General features: G+C 44.6%; 1 protein-coding gene across 5 annotated transcripts in view; it reads right to left on the bottom strand.

Annotated features, from left to right (window-relative positions):
• Positions 1-18,178: 18,178 nt before the first annotated feature.
• Positions 18,179-23,500, bottom strand: part of ARK2N (arkadia (RNF111) N-terminal like PKA signaling regulator 2N) — an 85,649-nt gene continuing 80,327 nt past the window's right edge. For all 5 annotated transcript variants that reach the window (XM_084779933.1, XM_084779934.1, XM_084779932.1 and 2 more), the window contains one exon: positions 18,179-22,019. In XM_084779933.1, the coding sequence (XP_084636059.1) occupies positions 21,830-22,019 (190 nt within the window). In that variant the 3' untranslated portion in view covers positions 18,179-21,829. The remainder of the gene's footprint in view (positions 22,020-23,500) is intronic.

Raw genomic sequence — 23,500 nt, 5'->3', positions numbered from 1 at the left:
TTAGGGTAACAGCATGACTTCCACAGCTGGCATATCTGTGGGGTGTTCCCAAGGCAACTGCTCTCTGGCAGTTTTTCTCTTGAGCCAAGTGGTCACTCACCTCCACGCCTTGTCCAGGTTTTATACCTGAATAATACCTACCTGCCCACGCCTCCCAGTCTCTTCTTTGCTGGAAACCATCGTTCCTATCCATCCTTCGAACTTCCACAGGAGCTCCCTTCATCCATTCATTCCGTTCAGCCAGCTGGCTTAGTAGATTTCTATTTGCTGCCTCGCCACTATGTAGTGACCTTAACATTCGGTTGGGTCTTGTGATTGCTTGTTAAACCAGACAGCACCGGCTACTTGAGGATGAAGACTGGACCCAGGGTCTGGCACACTGTCTAGCACTCAGAAAATACTTAAGTCTTGGCTGACCCAGTGAACTGTGCACAGCTAGGGAGATAGCAAATCAGGAGCCTGAGGCTAAATCTGACTTGCAAGGTTTACTTGGCTCTGAGCCAAGCTAAGCCAAGGAGCACTGATCCAAGTGATAAAGTTGGCAAGACCCAAGACATAGGTTTGGTCTTTTAGTTGACTATTAAGCAAGCCAGAAATGTACCAGGAAATTGTCGGACTGAGGCTAACTGGAACCAGTACACTCTGTCCCTTAAAAGAGTAGCTTCCTGTAGTTTCAGTAGCCTGCACAGAGTGAAGGTCAGAGTACCAGGCCACTCAGGCTCACTGCTCAAGGTGGAGGGACAGAGGGGAGGGAGGTAGAAACAGTGACCCATTAATAATGGGTCTGGCTGACTTTTATTTCTCCCAGCACCAACAGGTCTGTCCCAGCTGTATATATAGACATGGCCACATGTGGACATTTCTAAATCAGAAATTTGCACTTTAAAAGAAAAAAAGAATCAGAGTTTAAAATCACTTTTAGGAAACACAACCTCTTTTCCCTTATCTTTTGTTTTGTTGGGTTTTGTTTTGTTTGAAGACGGGGTCTCACTGTGTAGCCCTGGATGTCCCAGAACTCCCCCTGTAGACCAGGTTGGCCTTGGACTCAAAAGATCTGCCTATCTCCGCCCCCTGAGTGCTGGCTAGGATTAAAGGCATGTGCCACCATGCCCTTTTGTCTTCTTAATTAATTTCTGAGGCAGGGTCCCACTGTGTATCCCTGAAACTTGCTATGTAGACCAGGCTAACCTCAAATTTGTAGTGATCCTTCTGCCTCTGCCTCCACCTTGATCCCACCAGTCCTACACAGTGTACCAATAACAGGTTTTCACATCAAAAGACTGAGCTCCCAAGAGCCTGCAGCAGCCATACCTCCAATGTGGGTTCCAGCTAGTTAACGGCTAAGCTGATGCTTAGTAGACTTTGTCTATTTCACTGCTAAGAGAAAAGTTTGCATTTTTCTGTGCAATGACAACTGTGCTATGGCAGAGGCCCAGGGAGCTAATCAACAGAGCTGAGCTAATCCTTGGAGGAGATCAGCACCACCTAAAGCCAAGGGCTGACACATTCTTGCTCAGCATCTCTGAGCAACACCATAATCTCTCTCCTGCGACAGCAACTGAGAGCCTGCAACCAAGAAACAGACTGCGAACCTCGGATCTTAGGACAGAAAAGGACATCTACAGTGAGCTGTCACAATCCAACCTAATGCCCCAAAGACGTGGTCACGACCATACTGGAAGGATGCCAGCAGTGGGACACGAGTTACACAGAGTGGTTACAAAAGCTTTTGGGTTTAACGACAGGGGTGGTGCTCAGCAGGACGTTGAGAACTCACTGCACCCTGTCCTACCTTCCATACAAAGCCTGGCCCAAGCCTTTGTGAGAAGCTAGTAAGTGCCCCCACTCAGTGGGAATAATGGTTGGTTTATTTAGGGCTAATCATGGCCTGTAGTACTTTGACGTTTTATCTCAATGTTGAAATACTCTGTAAGTAGCAAGGAAAACAGCCACAATAGCCTTCAATTATGGTCATTTTGGTGTTCTAGGTCCCCTTAACATAGGTAATAACTTCTCACTATATTCTGTACCCCCAGTATTTAAAATTATCTTCTGAACAGTGTGTGGCATTTAGTGATACCAAGATATTAACAGCTCAAAATATATTACCCTCAATTCCAAAGTTAGTTGGTATATTTCTGAAAAAGTTACATACCATAAATTATCCATTAACCATAAATAAAATGTTTTATTTTTTATTTTATGAGTGTTTCCTGTGTATGTATGGATAGACAGATATAGACAGACAGAAACATAGATAATAAACAGACGGTAGTAGATCAACGAGATTCATCAGGAGTATGCAGTGCCCTCAGAGGCCAGAAGAGGGCAGAAGATCCATGGGAACTAGACTTACAGTCAGTTGTGCACTACCATATGTGTGCTTGTGCCTGAACCTAAGACCTTTGCGAGAGCACCAAGTGTGCTTAACAGAGCCATCTGTGTGTGTGTGTGTGTGTGTATGCACACACACACACACACACACACACACACACACACCATATTTCATCATAAAAGAAAATATGCAACATTTGCTTTTCTGATGGCTTCTAGCTCTGCCCATTCTCCTGTAAATGACATTTCATCCTCTAGACAACTCTAAAGAATGAGACACTATGGTGTAGAAACACATTCTCTTTATCCAGTCTTCTACTGATGGCGTCTAGGTTGGCTCCATAGCTTGGCTACAGTGAATAGTGAAGCAATACACATAGATGTGCAGTGGCTTACAGAGACTCCTTTGGGTCTATGTCAGGAGTGATACAATAGGATAGCCCAGTAGTTACATCAAATAAGCCCTTTCCTCCTCTGGTTGCCTTTGGACATGGTGTTGTATCACAGCAATAGAAAGCCAACTAAGACAATGGGTTAGTGGGGGCAAATAATAGCAAAAATAAATAAATAAATAAACAAACAAACAAACGAGTATTTTAAAGTATGAAAATGTTATAATGAATCCCACTATTGCTCTCACTGGTAAAAACCTCAATCCTATTTGCCAGTCCATGTAATTATTTAGTGAGTGACCAAAGTATCCCTCAGAATGCCCTCCTTCTGTCTCCTAAAGTGCTGCTTTGGAGGATGTGATGTCTTGTAGTCAGTGGCTGTCTTGAAAAGTCTAAACTTCTTCACCAACTTTAAAAGATAATTTTGCCGCATGCAGGAATCTTGGTTGGAGTTTGGTTCAGGGCTTGAAATACAGAATTGTTTTGTTTCCTGATCTTCGGAGATGTCAGCAAACAACTGCACACTCCTGCTGCCATGACTTCCTGCCGTGACGGACCATTTTCTCTAAGTGGGTGTGTGATGCACACACATGTGTGAGTCTGTAAGCCCACATGTATGCATTTGGAATCTGGAAAACATCAGGTGTCCTCCTCCAGCGTTCTCTACCTTATTTTTTGAGGTATCTTAGTAAGTTTCCTGTTGCTGTGATGAAGTGCCATGGCGGTCTTAGTCAGGCTTTCTGTTGCTGCAACAAAACACCATGACCAAAATGAAAACTGGGGAGGAAAGGGTTTATTCAGCTCACACTCCCACATCATAGTCCATCACTGGAGGAAGTCAGGACAGACCTCAAGCAGGGCTGGGACCTGGAGGCAGGAGCTGGTGCAGAGGTCATAGAGGATGCTGCTTACTGGCTTGCTGCTCATGGCTTGTTTAACCTGCTTAATAACAGAATCCAGGACCACCAGCCCAGGGATGGCACCACCTAGCGTGGGCTGGGCCCACTCCATTGATCACTGATTGAGAAAATGCCCTACAGGCTTGCCTACAGCCCAAGCTTATGGAGGCATTTTCTCATCTGGGGCTCCTTCCTCTGAAGACTAGCCTGCATCAAGTTGACACACAAAACCAGTCAGTACAGTGACCAAAAAGCAAGTTGGAGAGAAAAGGATTTGTTTGGCTTACACTTCCATATTGCTGCTTACTGTTGGAGAAAATCAGGACAGGAACTCACACAGGGCAAGGACCTGGGAACAGGAGCCCTCCAGAGGCCATGGAGGGTGCTGCTCACGGGCTTGCTCAGCCTGCTTTCTTACAGGACCACCAGCCCAAGGGCAACACTGCAGGCTTAGATTTTTCAAAACCTTTGTTTGGGTTTTTTAAACATTTCAACCTCACTTCTAACCCACCGACCGGAAGAAGGAGAGAAAGAATGTCATTAGGAAAAATGGGGTTGTGGTCTTGTTTAGATGCAGTCCCTTGGGCCAACTCCACTCTGCACTGTCAGGCCACCAGCAGTCCCATCCAATAGCCAACAGGAAACAGCATACAAACCCGTAGAGGTGACATGATCCAGCAGAAACCACAAGCCTCCACCTAATTGGCACGAGTCTGTGGAAGCGGCCAGAATCAGCCAGAGAACCACAAGAAGTTCTCTGGAACATTCCTCTCTGAAAAGCAAAGACCAGCGAAGACCAACAAAGACCAGTGAAGACCAGCGAAGACCAGTGAAGACCAGCAAAGACCAACAAAGACCAGTGAAGACCAACGAGGACCAAGAAAGACCAATGAAGACCGGCAAAGTGCTGCACGTCATAGAAATGCCAAAAGCCTCATCTCGCTGTCCTTGGTTCTTTTTATATTCCTTCCCATCATCATGCGCCCTCTCACATGGCTGCTCCCAGCAAAACATCACATGCCCTCTCTTCCAAAAAAACATCACGTGACCGCTCAAAAGACAGCTTTCAACAAAACACTACATGACACAATGAAGTCGTCAACGAAACCAGAAACTTCCACTTCACACCACCAACAATGGGCTAGGCCTTCCCCATCAATCACTAATTAAGAAAAACCCCTACAGGTTGGCCTACAGCCCAATGGAGGCATTTTCTCAACTGAGGCTCCCTCATCTCTGATGACTCTAGCTTGTATCAAGCTGACATAAAACTAACCAGCACAGAGGCTCTCTCTTTGAACCTAATGCTTACTATTTTGGTTATGCTGGCTGGCCAATGAACTCCTGGGATAAGCCTGTCTCCACCCCACAATACTGCAGTTATAGGCACGTGCAGGCATGTCCCCACATTTATGTTGATGCCAGAGTTTCAAACACAGGTCCTCTTGCTTGCATTCTTACCCACTGTGTATTCCTTTTTGAGAATAGCCTTGGCTGTCCTAGACTCGCTTTGTAGACCAGGCTGGCCTTGAACTCACAGCGATCCCCCTGCCTCTGCCTCCCAAGTGCTGGAATTAAAGGCATGGCCCACCATCTGGCCACTGTGTATTCCTTAAGGTGTTTATTGAGCATTTGGTCACAGAGATGAGAAATGTACCTAATACAAAATATTGGTGCCACGAAATTGGGTTCTTGTGGGAAAACTGCCCATATTAGCTGTAGCCCTTTGGGCCTGACTGTGGGAAGAACAGCAGAGTTGCAGGCTAGAGAACCTTCAGAATGCCAGGCCCAGACTTTAATGAGTTTTTCTGGTGGGAGTTCAGAAGGCCACAGTGCTCATGGAGATGCACCATGAAGCCAGGTTTGTGGGGTTTCAGGGAGGCACAAAGGCTAAAGAAAGAACTAGAGTCCAGGTCACTGTTTGTGACATTGTGACAATGCACGTATGTTCTGCCCAAGTCCTAAAAATCTGGTAAGGCTGAATTTAAAAGAAATGGACTAATGTGTTTAGTGGAAGAAATTTCATGGTGGCATAGCATCCGGGCTATGTCATGGTTATTGCTCCCTGCCTCCAGTTAGGTTTCAAAAGGGAAGGAGTAGAAAGTGGGAAACACCTGAAAAAAAAAATACAGTTTTTCTGGGAAAGGAACATGACCAGCATTAAAAAGTGCAGACAGAGGAGACAGTGCAGGTGCAGGCAAAGCAGCCACAGCTGTTAAAAGATGCTGATACAGATAAGGACAAGCTAGAGACGTTGTACTGGGGCAGCAGGAATGACGCCATGAAGGCGTCCCCCACTGACGGGAATAAAACTGAAAACCCTCTGGAAAAACATTCACTTCAAAGAAGAGTTCCTGAACAGTGTCTCACAGTTCCCTTGCTCACCCAGGTGCCAGGCCACTGCAGCTCCAGGGAGAGGGGCAGGCTGCATCCTGACCCAACTGTGGACCTCGGCTTTATTATCCACATGGGACTTGTTTTGAAGGCATGAGAGCTGCAAGACTTAGAGGGTCATGGAGATTTGCATGAGGTTCCAGAAGGCCCTTAAGGACCGGCAGTGTACATCTGAGTTGAACTCCCAGCATGGAGACCTTGACTGGGCTGAACAGGAAGCTGTGAGCTGAAGCATGGGTTACAATGGATACCCCAGGATAGTAGAAGTGCTAACAATACAGACATCTCCCAAGCAGCCCTGCAGGCACCGAGGAGCCAGCCAAGAAAGAGGCCCTGTGTTGTACAGGAGGCAGAGTTGCTGAGGCAAGGTGACAGAGACCACCAACACTGAGCAGACGCTACCAGGAGCCTCAGCTGTAGGGTATGGAGCCGCTACCAGGAGCCTCAGCTGTAGGGTATGGAGCTGCCAGACTCAGTTTTGGCCATCCTCTTGGCCGATCTTTCCTTGCTGTCCATATTCCTTTTTGGAAGGGTAATGCTTACTCTATAGTACTGTATACTGAAAATATATAACACAGTTTAAAAGACTCTCTTGATGAAGAGATTAGCATGGCCCCTGAGCAAGGAAGACTCACAGATTGGTGAAGTGGTCCATACTTTGCTTCCTCAGTCTCCTGTGCATCCTTAATGCTCAGGACTAAGCAGCGCCATCAACCAGAAGTCGAAGGATGATGAGTCACTCAGCTCAAGAAGAGTTCGGACACCCTATGGGACATGCAGAGTTATCCAAAAGACTTGTAGCTGCCAGGTTCTAGGCTATAGAAATCCAAAATCTACAGCGTGATAACCATGAACTTTTTATCGCCAGCCTCATACGTGAGTCAGTTTGCTTCTTCCCTGATATGTGATATGAGCTCACAGACCAAAGCCTGGGCTTATTTGATGCTTACACTACGAGCTCTTGAACAAATAAGGTAATCTCCTGCAGTGTGAAGGGGGGAGGGACAGGAAAAAGACTACTTTGAATCTTTGAACCTGTAGACCTTTGAAGAGTTGGAATTCTAAGACAACGGAGAGTTTTGAAGTTGCACTCAATGCATTTTGCATTATGTCATGGCTGTGCCCATACAGAAACCAAGAGCAGAACATAATGGGTTTTATGTGAATCTCCCCAACATGCTCTTGTGTTCAAAGCACTTGGTTCCCAGCAGGTAGTGCTGGGGCTTGTAGAAGGCTATGGAAACTAGGAGGTAGGGCCAAGGTGGCGGAAAAGCTAGAGGAAGTAGGTGCTGGTGTACGGACTTTCTACTCAAGGCTATTTCCTGATCCGGGTGTCACCCATGGTGAACAATACCTTCAAATCACTGGCCAAAATAAATCAACCCCTGAAAACAAACAAAACATGTGAGGAGAAAAAAAAATGATAGTAATACGGTTTCCTGGCTCTAACAGTTTGGGTTAAGAAGCACAACAGTACTCTAATGTGTTTGCCTGTGTGTGTGTGTGTGTGTGTGTGTGTGTGTGTGTGTGTGTGTGTGTGTGTGTGTGTGTATGTGTGTGTGTTTTGGTATTCTAGTACTTGAATCTTTTAATAGTGTTTCTTTATTTTTGTACTACAATGTGTCGTGGCTAGCTTCTCCTCTGGCCCTGTTTATTTAGGGTTTTAAATGACGCTCATTCTTATATGTGCATTTCCCTTTTTAGATTTGGGAAGTTTTCTTCTACAATTTTATGAATAGATTTTTAAGCTTTAGTTCTTATCAGCTCCTTCTTCCATCCAGTGGCTCCTTCGGTTTGGTTTCTTAATGATGTCCCTTAGTTGTCGGAAGCTGTGGTCATGCTTGCCCTAGTTTCCTTTCTGTTGCTGTGATAAATACGACCAAAAGCATCAAGGGAAGGAGAGGGCTTGTCTCATACTTTCAGGTCATAGTCCATCTTTGAGGCCAGTCAGGGAAGGAACCTAAGCAGAAACCAAGTGTGTAAGCGTGCTGTTTTTTCTTAATTGGAGATTGTAATTACATCACTTCCCCTTCTTCTTTCCTCCCCCTAACCCTCTACCCTGATTCTGCTACTGGAGCTGCGCCACTGGTGGCAGTGGCAGCAAGATCAAAGGCAGCCGCCATCACTGCCACCCAGACTGGGGACCACCTCTGTCATCACTGATGGTGGCTACCGCTACCGCTAAGGCCTTTGTGGATGATGGCTACTGTTGCCATTTGCGCACACAGACACAGACAGGCAGACAGGCAGACACACACACACACACACACACACACACACACACACACACACACACACACACACAACACATTTAGGGATTTCTCTGTGCCTAATGCTACCAACCAACCCCCAACCCTGTGCCCTGTGACAGGATACCTTCCCCAAGCTGAGGGGGGAGCCCACTGCCCAGTGCTTCAGCCCAGAATGCCTAACACAATCAGCACTCCCAAGAACTTAAGCGGCGGCCACTAAAATTTAAAGTACCTTGATGCCAGTCCTCTTTCCCACCTCAGGGCTGGGGCTTTGGGAGAGAAAATGGCGCCTTTGGCTCCTGTCAGAAACACAGCGGGAGCTGTCCATGGTGACCATTCCTGCCTCTGCCGACTCTTTCCTGGGACCTCCATGGGAGCTGTCCATGGTGAGGATTCCTTCTTCAGCAGACTGCTCAGTGAAAACCAGACACCTTTCTCGCCTCAGAAAGCCTGCGGCCAACACCATGGGAGCTGTCCATGATGGCGGCCTTTCCCCACTTCAGCCTGCTGCCTTCACAATGTAAGTCTTTGATACACTGCAAATTTTATTACCACTCAAGGCAGAAAACTGACCAGACCCCTGACTGAGAAAGCTCCAGCAGCCTAGCCAACATTACCCTCACCTCCCCACCCGCCACCCCGGCCCCAGACCTCTGTAACTGCCATCTCCAGCCCCTCAGTAGGACTCATCCCAGATATGCTAATTTGGGGTGAGAAGTCTGGATAAAAACTCACCAATCCCTAAGCACGCCTCCCACCCCCCGCCCCCAAGCCCAGGCTTGAAATCCCACCAATCCACACTCTGCAAATCTCCGACCCCTAAAAAACCCTATATAAAGGCTTGTGTCTGCTTTTCTGCTGTCTCCTCCCGGGAACAGAGGCAACCACTCCTGGATTCATCCCTTCAATAAGTCTCTTAGATTTGCTGCCTGCTGTGACTCTTTCACTGGAAGAAGAGGAAGAGGAGGAGAAATGAAAAAGGAGCAGAGTTCAGGCTCCGAGGCTCCTCAGTTCCTCAGGGGTTAGGGGAGAGCCCTCCCTGGGTGCTGCATTGTCTCTGTTGAGGAGGCCTCTTCTCAGAGCTGTGAGGGTCCTGGAACACAGAAGCACACTTAAAACCACTCCAGGTCCACTCACACGCCACAATGATGGAACAGAAAACAGCAAGCGTGATGACAGCATGGGATCAACCTAAAAAGTGCTTTGAGTAAATATAGAAATAGCAGGCAAATGAGATTAATGAAAGTAATAGATGAAGGAGAAAGACAAAGATAGACGCTTGGACAGAAGGAGGAAAGGCCAGGTGTGGTGAGTCAGCCTTAATTCCAGCACTCAGGAGGCAGAGGCAGGCCCGCCTACAGTCAGGGCATATAACATAGTGAGATCCTGTCTCAAAAAGAAAAAAAAAGGGGGGGGGAGCAGGTAGAGAAGAATGCTCTGAAGAGAGTTAAGAGCAAGAGAGCAGTACCAGGATGAGAAATCCATAACAAAAAAATGTAAAGGAAATTTAAAAATTAAAACTGCAGGGCAGTGGTGGCTCACATCTTTAATCCTAGCACTAGGGAAACAGAGCCAGTTTCAGGACAGCCAGGGCTATACAGAGAAACCTTATCTCGAAGGACATACATACATACATACATACATACATACATACATACATACATACATACAAATAAATAAATAATGACAGAAATGTCAAAAACAGAGTTGGGGAGTATAAAAGAACAGCCTAAGGTGAACTGAGTTCAATGCCCAGCACCCATGTTGAGAGCGGGGGTTGGGGGGGGTAGTGTATCCCAGAGCTGGGGAGGTAGAAACAGAAAGATCCTGGAGCTTGCTGGTTCGCCACTAAGCTGACCAATAAGCTTCAGATTTGTGAGAGATCCTGCCTCAAAGCAATCAGGCAGAGAGCTGGTGAGACAGCTCAGCGGATGAAGGCGCTGAATTCAGTCCTCAGAAACCACATGCTAGAAGACAATTGACTCTCATACTGTCTTCTTCCCATGGAGCTGCCTGGGCCGCCTGGACTAGGCTTCTGCCTTCCCTAACTACCACCCCCTGGGAACTGTGTGAGCCTTTGGAGTCTATTCCCTGCACACTTCAACTCCTTCTATGGCTTCCAGTGGCTTCCTTTTCTCTCTCCATAGACTAGAGTCAATATCTTGTTATCCTGATTTTTTTTTTCTTATTCGCCACATCAGACAGAAGCAGATTCCAAATGCATCACCTTCCCTGGATATTTTGACACCAGTCATCCGCACTGGCTTGAATGTATGTACACGTCCCCCATGGGCTGTTTTGAGTACCTGGTTCCTGGGTTGTGCTGCTGTTTTGAAGACCAGGAGAGTTTTAAGACCTGGCCGGTGGAGCAGCTGAAGGTCTTTAAAGGCTATACTGGCTTCTGGTTCTAACCCTGGCACAATGTAAACAAGCCGCTGCTTCAGAGGGCCACACCACACACTGAGATGCCTCTACTGCCTGGTCTTCCCCTCCCTCAGTCAATAAACCTTGTGTGGTGGTTTGACTAGGTGTAGTCCCCATAGACTTATGTGTTTGAATGCTTGGCCCCTAGGGAGGGACACTATTAGGATATGTGGCCCTGTTGGAGGAGGTGTGTCACTGTGGGGGCAGGCTTTGAGATCTAAGCTCAAGCTATGTCTAGTGTGGCACACTGCCTCCTTCGGCTGCCTGTACACAGCCATGCTCCCCGGCCATGGTGATGGACTACACCTCTGAAACTGTAAGCCAGCCCCAATGAAATGTTTTCCTTTGTAAGAGTTGCTGTGGTCATGGTGTCTCTTCACAGCAACGAAACCCAGACTGAGTCACTTGCCACCCTTAAGTTGTTTCTACAGGTCTCTGGTCACCATGAATAAGAAAAGCAACTAACAAATTTAAATGACCAAAGTGGTAGTGAGTGCATCACATCTTGGCCTCTCTGGTGGCACTATTTTTGTGCGATTACTGAATATTTACTTGTCTGTTTTCTAGGTAGAAATATCCAGATCCTTTACCTGTGTCTCTATTTTTCCCCTTTTAAAAAACAAAACCAAACAAAAAGTCTCATTATGTATCCCTGGCTGGCTTAGAACTTGCTGTGTAGATCAGGCTGTCCTGGAACTCAAAGACATGGACCTGCCTCTGCCTCCCAAGTGCTGACATCAAAGGCCTGTGTCGATACTGCTGGCCTTTGTCCACTTCTGTGTGCTTTAAACTGAGTTGTAAGGGTGCATTCAAACCCCAGTCTCTTAGTTAAGGTCTTCCCCATTTCTTGACGGTATCCTTTGAAGTACAAAAGCTTTTAATTAAACAGCAACATGAGCAGGAAAATGAAGTGTAGTGCTGCTCCTGCTTTTGGTGATGAATCTAAGAGCCACAAGCAGCTACCAGGATCCAGCTCCAAAACATATGCATTTCTAGTGGCATAGTAACAAGGTCGGAAAAGGGGTTTAATACTACTTAAAACCTTTTTGGTGCTATTATAAATATTTAACACAGAAAGGTACAAAAAAGGTAGCCATGGTGGCACATACCCAAGAATCCCAGTACGTGAGAAGGATAACAAGTTCAAGGCTAAATAGGTGAAATCTTGTTTCAGAAAAACAAAAAACTAACACTGTCATTGTTCTCTTGGGAAGCAGAGGCAGGTGGATGTCTGAGGTCAAAGCCAGCTTGGTGTACAGAGTGCATTCCAGAACAGGCAGGGCTACACAGAGAAACCCTGTCCCCAAAAGAGCAACCAACCAATCAACAAACAAACAAAACAAACTGTCATGGTTCTGTGGGGTTTTTGTTTGTTTGTTTGTAAGATTTACATATTTATTATGTATAGTGTTCTGCCTGCAGGCCAGAAGAGGGCACCAGATCTTACTGTAGATGGTTGTGAGCCAACATGCAGTTTCTGGGAATTGAACTCAGGACCTTTGAAAGAGCAGCCAATGCTCTGAACGTCCTAGCCATCTCTCCAGTCCTATTCTGTGTTTTTATTACTGTAGTCATAAAGCTGACATCTGTGTCTCAGTCACGCCTCTCTCTCCAGAGGTGTACATTGCCTCCATTGTGGTAGTTTTTACTCTCATGCACTTTTGCACTCATGGGTGTCCCTTATCAATGCGCAGTGTTGTTCCATCTTTTGAAAGGGACTTTACATACACTTCATAGACAGGGGCTCAGGAAAGGGAGCAGATACACCCAAGGGCTTCTAAAAACCAGCTGCACTCAGGCCTCTTAACAGAAGCCACAAGATCCTTGCCAGTGGTGCACGCCTGTAATCCCAGCACTCAAAAGACAGGTGGATCTCTGTGAGTTCGAGGCCAGCCTGGTCTACAAAGTGAGTTCAGGACAGCCAAAGATACACAGAGGAACCCTGTCTCAAAAAACAAACAAAAAAACCACTACCCATATGTATGGTTTTGGTGGCTTCTGAAGTTTTACCACAAATGGCTGCTAAGACACTTCAATGGGTCCGCAGTGTACTTTCTGAGGTGATCTGCATAGGATTACACTGACTCTCCATCACCCCTTCTACCCGGTCTGATCTTTTCTTTCTCTTGCCTTGGACTTCTTCCCAATTCTTCTCCCCAGGGCCTAGCCTTGGGCTCTTATCATGGCCTGCTGGTCCATCTGCCCATGGTGCTAACCTTGTCCCCAAGCTTTCCTTGGCTCTGTGCATGTTGGGGTCCTTCAGGACATCACCAAGGGTTCTAGCTGAGTGCAGGGAGCCATTTCCAGATTCAAGGACATCCAGCCTCCTCACTATGGGTCTCCTCACAGAATCATGGTACAGAGGGTGACAACGGTTACAGAAGGCAAATCTCAGGCCCCTAGGGGACAGAACATGGCAACACTTTCCAACATCCTGCCTAGTTTTCTAGGTTTCAAAATAAGTGATACCATTTAATATTCTTCATCTTGCTTTTTCTCTAGTTCCCACTACTGAGACAAAATCATGTTGCTATAGTTAACATAAGTGTACATCTACACCTCTACTTGATCTTCATGGTGGCTTAGGACAGCGGTGAATACAGCTTGATGAGTTCACACTGAAACAGCTCAGAAATTAATCTCCTTAAAACCATGGCTTCCTGCTAGGGCGATGGTGCACTTGTAATCCTACCACTCAGGGAGGCAGAGGCAGGCAGATCGCTGTGAGTTCGAGGCCAGCCTGGTCTACAAAGTGAGTCCATGACAGCCAAGACTACACAAAGAAACTATCTTGGGAAAAAACAAAAACAAAAAACAAATCAACAATGACAAAACCAAAAATACCCAAAACAAACTATGGCTTTCCACTTCTCCTCCTCTCATCTTCGTCCTCCTCTTTCTTTTAAAACACATTTTATTTCTTAGCTCTGCATACACATCTCAGGACATATACAACATACAAGGATTTTCTGTAACAATACGGCCTCCAGTCATTTTCAATTATCCCTCTTTTAAAGAAAGAGACAACAAACCAGCTTACAGACAGTGAACTGCCTCTGTGACTTCCATCTACATACGACAACCACAGGTCACATGACTAAAGGTGCCATACCAAGGAATTACTTGGCCCTGCTGTTTACACATGTTCAGTTTTACTAGACAATTCCAGTTTTCCTAATTATTGAGGAAAATTATGCTCCCAGAAGCCAGAAAACAAGTTGTTACTACTCTGTCTCCTTTAAAAAATGTATGTACATTCCTACTTATACAAAATGTTCTATAATACCAGTTTGCATCTTTTCCTGCTTATGGGACAACATCTGAATTTTCAGGTTCCATAACCACAGAATTATGTGGTTTGGGTGCATATGTTCACATCTATAACTACTTGCCCAATCAAACATTTATCTACTCATTCTCCTGAGGCTGGAAGAAGATAAAGCCAGTAGCAAGATGGCTCAGCCGTTACTAGTAGGCACTGCTCTCAAAGGAAGACACACATTTGGTCCTAGCACACATGTCAGGTGGTCCACACCGTCTGTTACTCCAATTCCAAGGAACCTGATCACTTCTGGCTTCCATGGACACTTGCACTTACTCCCCCTTTCCCGACACACACACACACACACAGAGACATAATTAAAATAAATCTTTTTCTAAAAAAGAAACAAAGGGAAACACCAAGTAAAGAGGGTTTTCTTAAAAAAAAATTTGAAGTCCTATTTTGTTTTGTTTTGTTTTTGTTTTTCAAGACAGGGTTTCTCTGTGTAGCCTCCGCTGTCCTAGACTCGCTTTGTAGACCAGGCTGGTTTAAATCATATAAAGCATGAAGTTGTTCTAGAAAGGTCTGTGTGTGTAAATCTGAGTCTGTTGTCAATCTTCTGCTCCACTTCCAATCTGTAAAATTATAACAATCTCCATCATATCTTATCCTAAGTGAAATTCAGAAACAAGCGTTCTTTGAAAACAGTTCACAGTCAAGGCCATGTGGGTGCTGGTTATCTGATACCTCCTGAAAACGTCAGCAAGAAGAGCAGGCCAGAACCCTCGAAACAGCTTTCGTGAGTGGGCAGCTTAGACCCAGAAGGCCTCCAGCTCTACTGAACAACGAACCACATCCGCCACAGCTCTGTCAGAGACAAGAGCTCTAAAGCCCATTCACAGAAACGGTGGAGGATTCTCTAAACTAAAACAAGTAAGCAAGCAGACAACACAACCTCAAGTCTCCTTGGCATCCAGTTCTCCGAGGTCATCAGCTGCCTTCTGTAGGTCACTCACCTACCCTCTTGGCCTGACAAGCTCCGCCACAGGATAATGATTCACCCTAAGATCAAGTGTGCCTGCTTTAGAATCAGCTGCAGAGTGAAGATTCCCTCCACCATCTCACTCTTGAGACCAAAGTGTCACCCGAAGGGAACACATCTAATCCCTTTAAGGGGTCAATTACCAAGGCATAAAGGGTAGAGGGTACCAGTGAGCTTCTTTCAGCAAAGTTACACAGATAAACCGTACCAACAGGGTGTTGTTACCTGGCAGCATGTTAAATCTAGAACCCCAGGCACTGTGCCATACCTCTTTGCAGAGTTGACTTAGCCATTAGCACTAGTGCCCATTGTACACCTACCCATCAATGCAACACCAAGGCCCCGGGGGAGAAATCATGAGCCACCACACCCAGGGATCCCCATCTAAAGCCCCGCCCACCTGAAAGGCAGCACAGGTGTGGAAGCACTGGGAAAGCAGGCGTTCTTCCGTAGGTCTGTGGTACTCAGGGTTATCTTCTGTACGCCTGAGCTCACTGCTCTTGCTGCTTTCTACTGTGTTCTTTTGCTCCAGACAGCTTCTTTAAACCAAAGTTTCCCTGTAGGCCAGGAACTTCCCTAGTTCTATGTATCCATTTGACCCTGGTTCCCACATGATGGAAGAGAGAACTGCTTCCTACTATTTTCTGACCTCAGTGCATGAGCGTACACACCCACGTGTGGGCAGCAAGAAAGAGAAAAAGGGGTATAAAGATCTTAGAATTTAGATTTGTTCTACGTGTACGAGTGTTTTGTCTGTATGTCTGTGCCTCGTGCCCTCAGGTCAGAAGAGAACATCATAAACCCTAAAGCTGGAATCCCAGACAATTATAAACTGCCATGTGACTGCTAGGAATTGAACCCAGTCAAGCCCTTTTCAAAAACAGCCAGCGCTCTTAACCACTGAACCATCTCTCTAGCCCCCAAGTTTCAGATGAGGATGAGGATGATGGTGGTGGAAGCTGACTATGATGGCGCTCAGCACTGGATGCAGAAGCAGGCAGATCACTGGGAGCTGGAATCCAGCCTGGCCCAAACAGTGAGTTCCAGCCAGGGCTACACGGTAAAATCCCCGAACCAAGAGGAAGGCGTCAGGGGAAAGGAATCAGCGAAGAGAACCACACTTAGCAACAATCTCAGAGGATTGCTCCTTCCAGAGCAGTAACAGCTAAAATAAAATATTGTGTATGTGTGTATTACGCATGTGTTGTATGTACATGTGCGCACACACACACACGCACATGTCTATAATTTTTTTCTTTTTAGATTAAAGTTACAATGAGGTGGCACCTCCAGTAAAAAGCAAACCAGTAAGGCAGTGGTTCTCAACCTTCCTAACACTGTGACCCTTTAATATTGTTCCTCATGCTGCGGTGACTCCCAACCATAAATTACTTTGCTGCTACTTCATAAATGTAATTTTGCTACTGTTGTGACTCTTAATCTAAACACCCGCCATGCAAACCCTGTGGTGGCCATGACCCACAGGCTGAGGAACACTACCCCAAGGGAGAGGAAAGCCAAAACACAGCAGAGACTTTAGGGGAAAGAAGCCCAAACGAAACAAGTACTAACCACATGCTATTTACTTACTTGTGCCTATTCTATAAAAGGCAAAAAGGTCAGAAAACGAGGCCATCCCTCAGCAGTTTCCTTCCAGAGTCAAGGCAAAGTTTAGTAGGTGCTGATACACCTGGGTTTCAGAGACAAGGCAGTGTGAAGGAGGCGCTTCAAACAAACTGGGAACAGCCCCTGCTTGGCAAGCAGAGTCACTGTCTCAGCCTGAGACAATGTGAGGCTGAGTGACAGGACTTTGGAGCCGGGTCTCTGTTGCAGGGTATTTGATCTCACTGTGAAGTGTAAAAACCTGTTTCTTGGTTGGTGTGGCTAAGCCCTAACACACACACCTGTAATCCAAGAACTTTGGGTTTTTTGTAAACAGGTGATTATGGTGTGGCTCAGCCCTAGCACTCATCTTTAACCCAAGAGCTCTATGTACACAGGACTTAATAAAGTTAACCCTATATCAAGAGGTGGAGCAAGAAACCAGCTGACAGGGATTAAATAGAAAGGAGAGACTTTGAGAGAAAGGCACTTAAGACAGTGTGGAGAAGCAGAAGGAGATCTCTAGCCTTTTCCTCCTGGGGCTTGGGCTGAGGAGGAAGGTCAGCTGGGTGATCTCTCTGCCTCTCTGAGCTAGTAGGTTTTCACCCCAGCATCTGACTCCTAAATTTTTATTGGTAAAATGGAACAGTTGGGATTTTCTTTTTTTTTTTAAGATTTTATTTATTTATTATTTATACAATGCTTTGCCTCCATGCGTGCCTGCAGGCCAGAAGAGGGCACCAGATCTCATTATAGATGGTTGTGAGCCAACAAGTGGCTGCTGGGAATTGAACTCAGGACCTTTGGAAGAACAGATAGTGCTCTTAACCTCTGAGCCATCTCTCCAGCTCCTGGGGTCTTCATCTTTATAACAATAGATCTTTCCCTAGATCCTCATTCTTATGCACCTTACAAAACGCATGAGATGTCCATATATGGCTTCTACCATTTTGGTAACCAAATAAAATTCTGAAAACAGAACCAAACTAGCAAAAGAGTTTGTAAGTGTGAGATTATTTGTGAAATACAGAGTTAAATCACAAGCAGTCATGCTGGTCAGACCCTGGCATGGTGGTTTCTGAAGTGAGTAGTTGTGAACGGCGTTTTGTCCCTTCGACTGTGCATAAAATCTCATTGGCCTGAGCTAAAGAGAGAGATACAAGCTATAAGGAAGCTAATGTAGAACTGTCTTTCCTTTTTTCTTTATTGCTGTGTATGTGTTGGGGGTGCACATTCAAGTGGGCAGAGGACAACCTTGGTTGTGGTCCTCAGGAATGCCATTCAGTCTGGGCATTATGCTCCAGGAACCTTCTTGGCTCACACCTCTCAGTGTGTGAGCTGCCACTCAGCTTTGCCAACTGAGCCAACCTTAGTCCCATTAAATCATTTCCCACTAGATCCGCCCCAGGCTAGTTAGTAGCACACCTCAGGAAGAGGATGCAGCAATGGATTAGAAAGTAAGGCTTCTTCTAATAGTCTGTTAACAAACTATAACATGTGCTTACCCGCAAGGATAACTTGGGAAATAAAGCATGCTGGATCAACTGACACAGGAAAAACATTCTCAGAAAGTATCATTGTTTAAATACACTCTATTTTTATTTTGTCTTAAAATAGTTTAACCTTTATGCTACAGACTTATTTCAAAAAACAAAATCTTATCTTGCACCAAAAATATATATATAACACTCTGTTTATTTTTTTTCTCCAAAGACCATTAAATACTAAATGGAAACAAAAACTAAATAATGATGTAAAGAACCAAATTTCATTTTACAAATTTGAGTTGCACATTTGGAAAACATTACTTCTACGCAATGATTTGTCATCACTGCATCAAGTCCACGCTCAGTCCCAGCAACAGCAGATCTGTCAACACCAAGTGCACTGGTTCCTAGCCATACAATGGCTGACAATTCATGTTCAAGGTAAGAAGAGCAAAAGATCAATGACCTTTGCACTCTTTAAAGAACAAAGCAACAACAAAAACATTTCCTAGTTTCCAGTGATTTTTTAAGATCACTACCCTTTGAAATTTGTTAGAGAATAAGTAGTGTTTTAAATAAAAAGAAAAAATACAACAGCATTGAACTAAAATACGTGATTATTTTAAACAAACAGTGCACAGTCTGAGGAAGTTTGGTTAGGGTGCAATAGTTTTATATACACATGGAAGTCACATCACACACATAAGGGAGGACAGGAACTGGGGCTCGGCTCTTGGCCTTTAAAAAAAGAAAAAAGTCAAAACTAAAACGAAATTGTGTCCCAGGCTTTTGCAAGCCTTGTGACACAGTACAACAAGCAGGCAACAAATCTCATGGTGTTAATCTGCTAAGAGTAGGCGAACAAATGACTAAACTAGCAAGCCGGGCAGGTCATGCTTGTAACTATGCTGACAAACGCATGCTATGGCTGCTCTCTCACCACTGACGGCGTCCAGATGGTCTATATCAGTGGTTCTCAACCTTCCTAATGCTGCAACCACTATGAAAGGAGTGGGCAACCCACAAAGGGGTCGTGACCCACAGGTTGAGAACCACTGCTCTATATGAACAGACAGCTATGAAGGGCAGTAGTTGTAATACAGAGCTGCCACAGTGACAAAAAGCCAGGTTTCTGCTCCTGGTTTTTCAAATTGGAAGGGAAAGAAATGAATCACATTTGTGGCATAAACCAATCTGTGACCCCACTGTATCCCTCAAACAATGTCTTGGCAAAGCATAAAGAACTACTTATGGTACCAAATATAAAGGTTTGATTAGGAAACAATACTTTTAAGGAAATGCCAAATGTTATGAGAGCTGTATGTCACAGAGTTTGATTAACACCTTGCCAGAGACCGCGTGTCCACTCTCCTGGATGTAGCAGTAACAGAGGAGTCGCAATGCCCTCTGAACTAGATGGGAAGTCCCATCCTTGCTAGAGAGCAGGCTGCCTCGAACATCCCTTCACTCCCTTGCACATTAATGTCTAACTCTCTGCTCTGATGCACCAAGTCAAGTAGTCAGGGACAGTATCAAGAGTATGTTTCCGTTTGTGCAACCTAAGATAAAAGGCCAGAGAACAGCTTGGCTGTAGCTCCATTCTGCGCCCAGCCCACAGTGCACCCAAAGACAGGAGGCGACTAAACAGACCAAAGAAGATGTCAGGGAAATCACCTGCTGTATAGACTTGAACAAAACATTATTACATGAAAATAAGTAATGCAAAAAACATTCTTTCAAAATGGGGCTGTGCCCTGATACTGGGGGAGATATAAGCTGCAAAAACTTCAAGTCATACACGCCACTGTAGTCTCTTACCAATGATTTCCTGGAAAACATAGACCAGAAATTATGTTTCTCCTTTGTTGAGTATTTTAATTCAAGTAAAAAAAAAATGTGTAACAGTAAAACTCAATAAATTAATCCTACAGCAAGATGTAGAGGTCCAAAGATATACCAGCAATGAATTTTCAGAAGTCCTGTTTCACTCTGGCCTCTGGGTCTTTGGTTTCTATCTAAGATTGTGGCCAGGTGAGAGTGATAAATGATATACTAAAACTGGAGGTTCGTGATTTTAATTAATAGTAGACTGAAGAAAAAAAAAATGAAAAGTTGGTGAGCAGAAGGCAGATCAAATGAGATCCTACCAGAAAAGATCAAAGAACACATGCTCAGATACATACCTACAGAAGCAATCTACGAAAGAACTGAAGTAACAAGAAGGAGAATAAATGAATAAACTTGTCTTTATGTAAGAAAAAAAAAATGTCAGGCAGATGGAGCCAGGCAGACTCATGCATGAGCATGCAGGCAGGTTGTGTCTCATTTTTCTCAGGGCCTCCACAGCACCCACCCTGCGCAGTGCTTTATGCAGAGTGGGCCCTTGGTCAGTGTGTGTGCACTGCATGTAAATGCCAGGTCTCATCTTATAACCAGGAAGAACCACCGAAGCATTTGAGGAAGGAGACAAGAGACATAGCAACACTGCACGAAACAATGGAAACAAAAGCAAAAATCGTGAAGTCTTCTGAGCCAATATTACTTCACTCCCCCTTGTGCACAATACACAGTGTTCTAATTCTAGGTATTGCTTTTTTTAAAGTACTTCACTAGTAACTACAACATTACAGGAAAAAGGGCAATAACTAATGCCACAAAATTCCTCGGCTGGCATTTCCTAAATTCCCTGAAGCTTCTACTATCCTTTACTAGTCCTTTTAGATGCTGTGAGACTCAGTACTATGGCTGTGCTTTGCATCTGATTTCTTAGGGTATATTTTTATTTTTCTTGTATACATATTTTTAGAAGGAAAAGAAGAAAACTACCCAAACACAGCTTGTGGTCCAGTTAAACAGTTGCCACACACCCTCTGTGGGGCAACTAGCTGTAATAAAAGGCACTATCCTCAAAGATTTGCACGTGCCTACAGACTCAGATGCCACACAGCCATTTACATTCTTCCTGCTCAAGTAGCAGGTTTCCATGTTTGCTTACTGTTTGAATAGACCAGGAGGAAAAAGCTGAGAGATAGATTTCCCAATGATCTCTCAATGCACTCTTCAGATATCCAGAAAATCTCAAAGAATTATGAGTTATTGCAACAAAGAGACCTACTGAGTCCCCTGTATAGTTTTTGGAAATTAAAGGGGACATTTTAAGTATTGTGTTATGGCAAATTGACAAAGAGCTATATCAGGAAAGAAGGCAGAAGAAGTAAGATAAAGAAAAAATATATTTTATAATACTTCTGTCTTCCATTTTTAAGGAAGGGTTTTCTAAATGTACATGCCCTACCAAGTGCCAACGAGGAGGACCTGACTGATATGTGTGCAAATGCCCTAGGGTAGAAGTGACAATGAGGCAGACGGAGAGTGGTCACATCTAGATATTAATTTCTTCAATATACAGAAAAATAAATATAAGATTCAAAACCTGAAATCCACTTTGCCTAGTACGTAAAATATTCTAAATGGAGAGTGGCTCTAAGATAGGTCACTGAGCAAAATGAAGCTGTCTAACAAGATCCACCATTCTCATATGCTTATTGAGGAAAAAATTATTTCTCTGTGATAAGTTATTTTCCTAAGTGAATTATTTTAATAAAAAGGGGGGGAGTTACCATGAATTTCAATTCCACAAACGCCACAAACAGCTTCTGAAGCTGAAGCTATGACAATGAACTTCCATGTCACAAAGAGGAGGAAGTGGAGGGAACAGTGCAGAGAAACAGTGACATTGCATTACAGTAGGTATTTACGTCTGCTATCCTCATCCAAAGTAAGGTCAACAACCTCCGCCGGTGAAGCCCAAGTCTGCTGGGGAGTCACAGCAGTCCATGACTGTGTTTGCCGGGAGCCGACATACTGTGTGCCAGAGCCATGCTTCCAGGAAGAAACACTCTGTATCACACCTCCTCGGGGGTGAACACACCTGCAATTGTATGAAGAATAAAGTCCAGTTAATCTTATTGTTAGGAAACTAGGAGATACCATGACATCAGTTGTACTAATCAACACTTTACCAATTCCATTATGCAAGTTCAAGAAACCCACCAACAATCCCTGGTCCTCTCCTCTCTACATGTCTCCTCCTCCCTTCCAGCCCTTTCAGTTTAGCCTTTAAAAGACCAAGGGCTCAAGTCAGCTCCTGAGTTGTGAGTCCGAGTCAGCTATTGACAACAGGGAAGATGCGTTCTCTGGGCTCACTTGAATCTTTGGGATTTTTATGATAGAGAAATAGGAATTCTCAACAAAATGAACAAGTTGAAATAGTAAGAAAAATAGGTAAAATCTGCTTGTAAAATAAGTTTTGTAGCACAATTAAAAAATCATATTTTTAAAAAGTGAAAGTAACAGAAACTTTACAGGCTACATTTTGAAGACTGTGTAGGAACTACCCCTTGCATAAAGATCTATGTACTGTGGCTCAGTAAAAGGAGCAAGCCCTTAGTCTACAGCATACAGGAGGGAGGAACTACTTGGCTCACAAGTCACGAGTTCACTGGGAGAAAACTGCGTCAGAAACACTAACAGCATGAATTCCATATTCCAGCCAAATGATAAAACTGGAGCCTCCCCAGAGGAAGCAAAAATCTTGACTCAAGTGAGAGGAAGGCAGAAGGCTCAGCTATGGCCCCACATCTGATTAGTGATTGTGCCCATGTGGTTCATGTGTGAAGCAACAAGCAGCATGAGTTTGGGCAGAGCAATAACCAGAGTTCAACCATCACCACAAAGTTGTTCTCTGACCACCACATGCTCACCAGGACATGTGTGTAGCCCACACATATTATACACATAGTAATAATAATGATTAAAGAAACAACTGCTTTTAAGCCATACACCTCCCCAGAATTACCAACCTGTTCTCTCAAAGGTTAGCCTGCCAAGAACTAACAGAGTATGGAAGAACAGGGGCCGAGGCACAGGGCAGAATGTAGGGTTTTTTTGATAATGGGGGTTGGTTTTGCTATGTATCCCAGACTAACCTTAAACTGACTAGGTACAACAGGCTGGCCTACCTGAATGCCAGAATTACAGGTGTGGTGAGCACACCTGGCTCAGAACTCAGATTTCCTATAGTATCAGAAACACAGACCTGTTCAGAAATGGGCCAAAGAGCTACTAAGGCAGAGGCTACGCTATTTTCAGAGACTAGCTAGTGACAATATTAAAGTAAGGAAACTACAGTACCATGTCTAATCCCAAGTCCCACAATCTGTTATATAAATCACACTTAAGGACATGGAGAGTTAGGCTAAAGGAGTCCTGTCAACATTGACAGAAACTGTTTTACGACTAGTAGCAAAGGAAATACTAACTTTACTAATCAGTTTCATATATATTACCTCACTGGACAATCCCAAAACTCTATGATGTGGAAAGGAAGTTATTACCCCTGCCTTACAGGTG

Source organism: Acomys minous, assembly GCF_964271855.1.
Source record: "Acomys minous genome assembly, chromosome: 4".
NCBI classification, from domain to species: Eukaryota; Metazoa; Chordata; class Mammalia; order Rodentia; family Muridae; genus Acomys; species Acomys minous.
The sequence above is the reverse complement of the archived record's forward strand: the minus strand, read 5'-3'. Positions and strand labels throughout refer to the sequence as shown.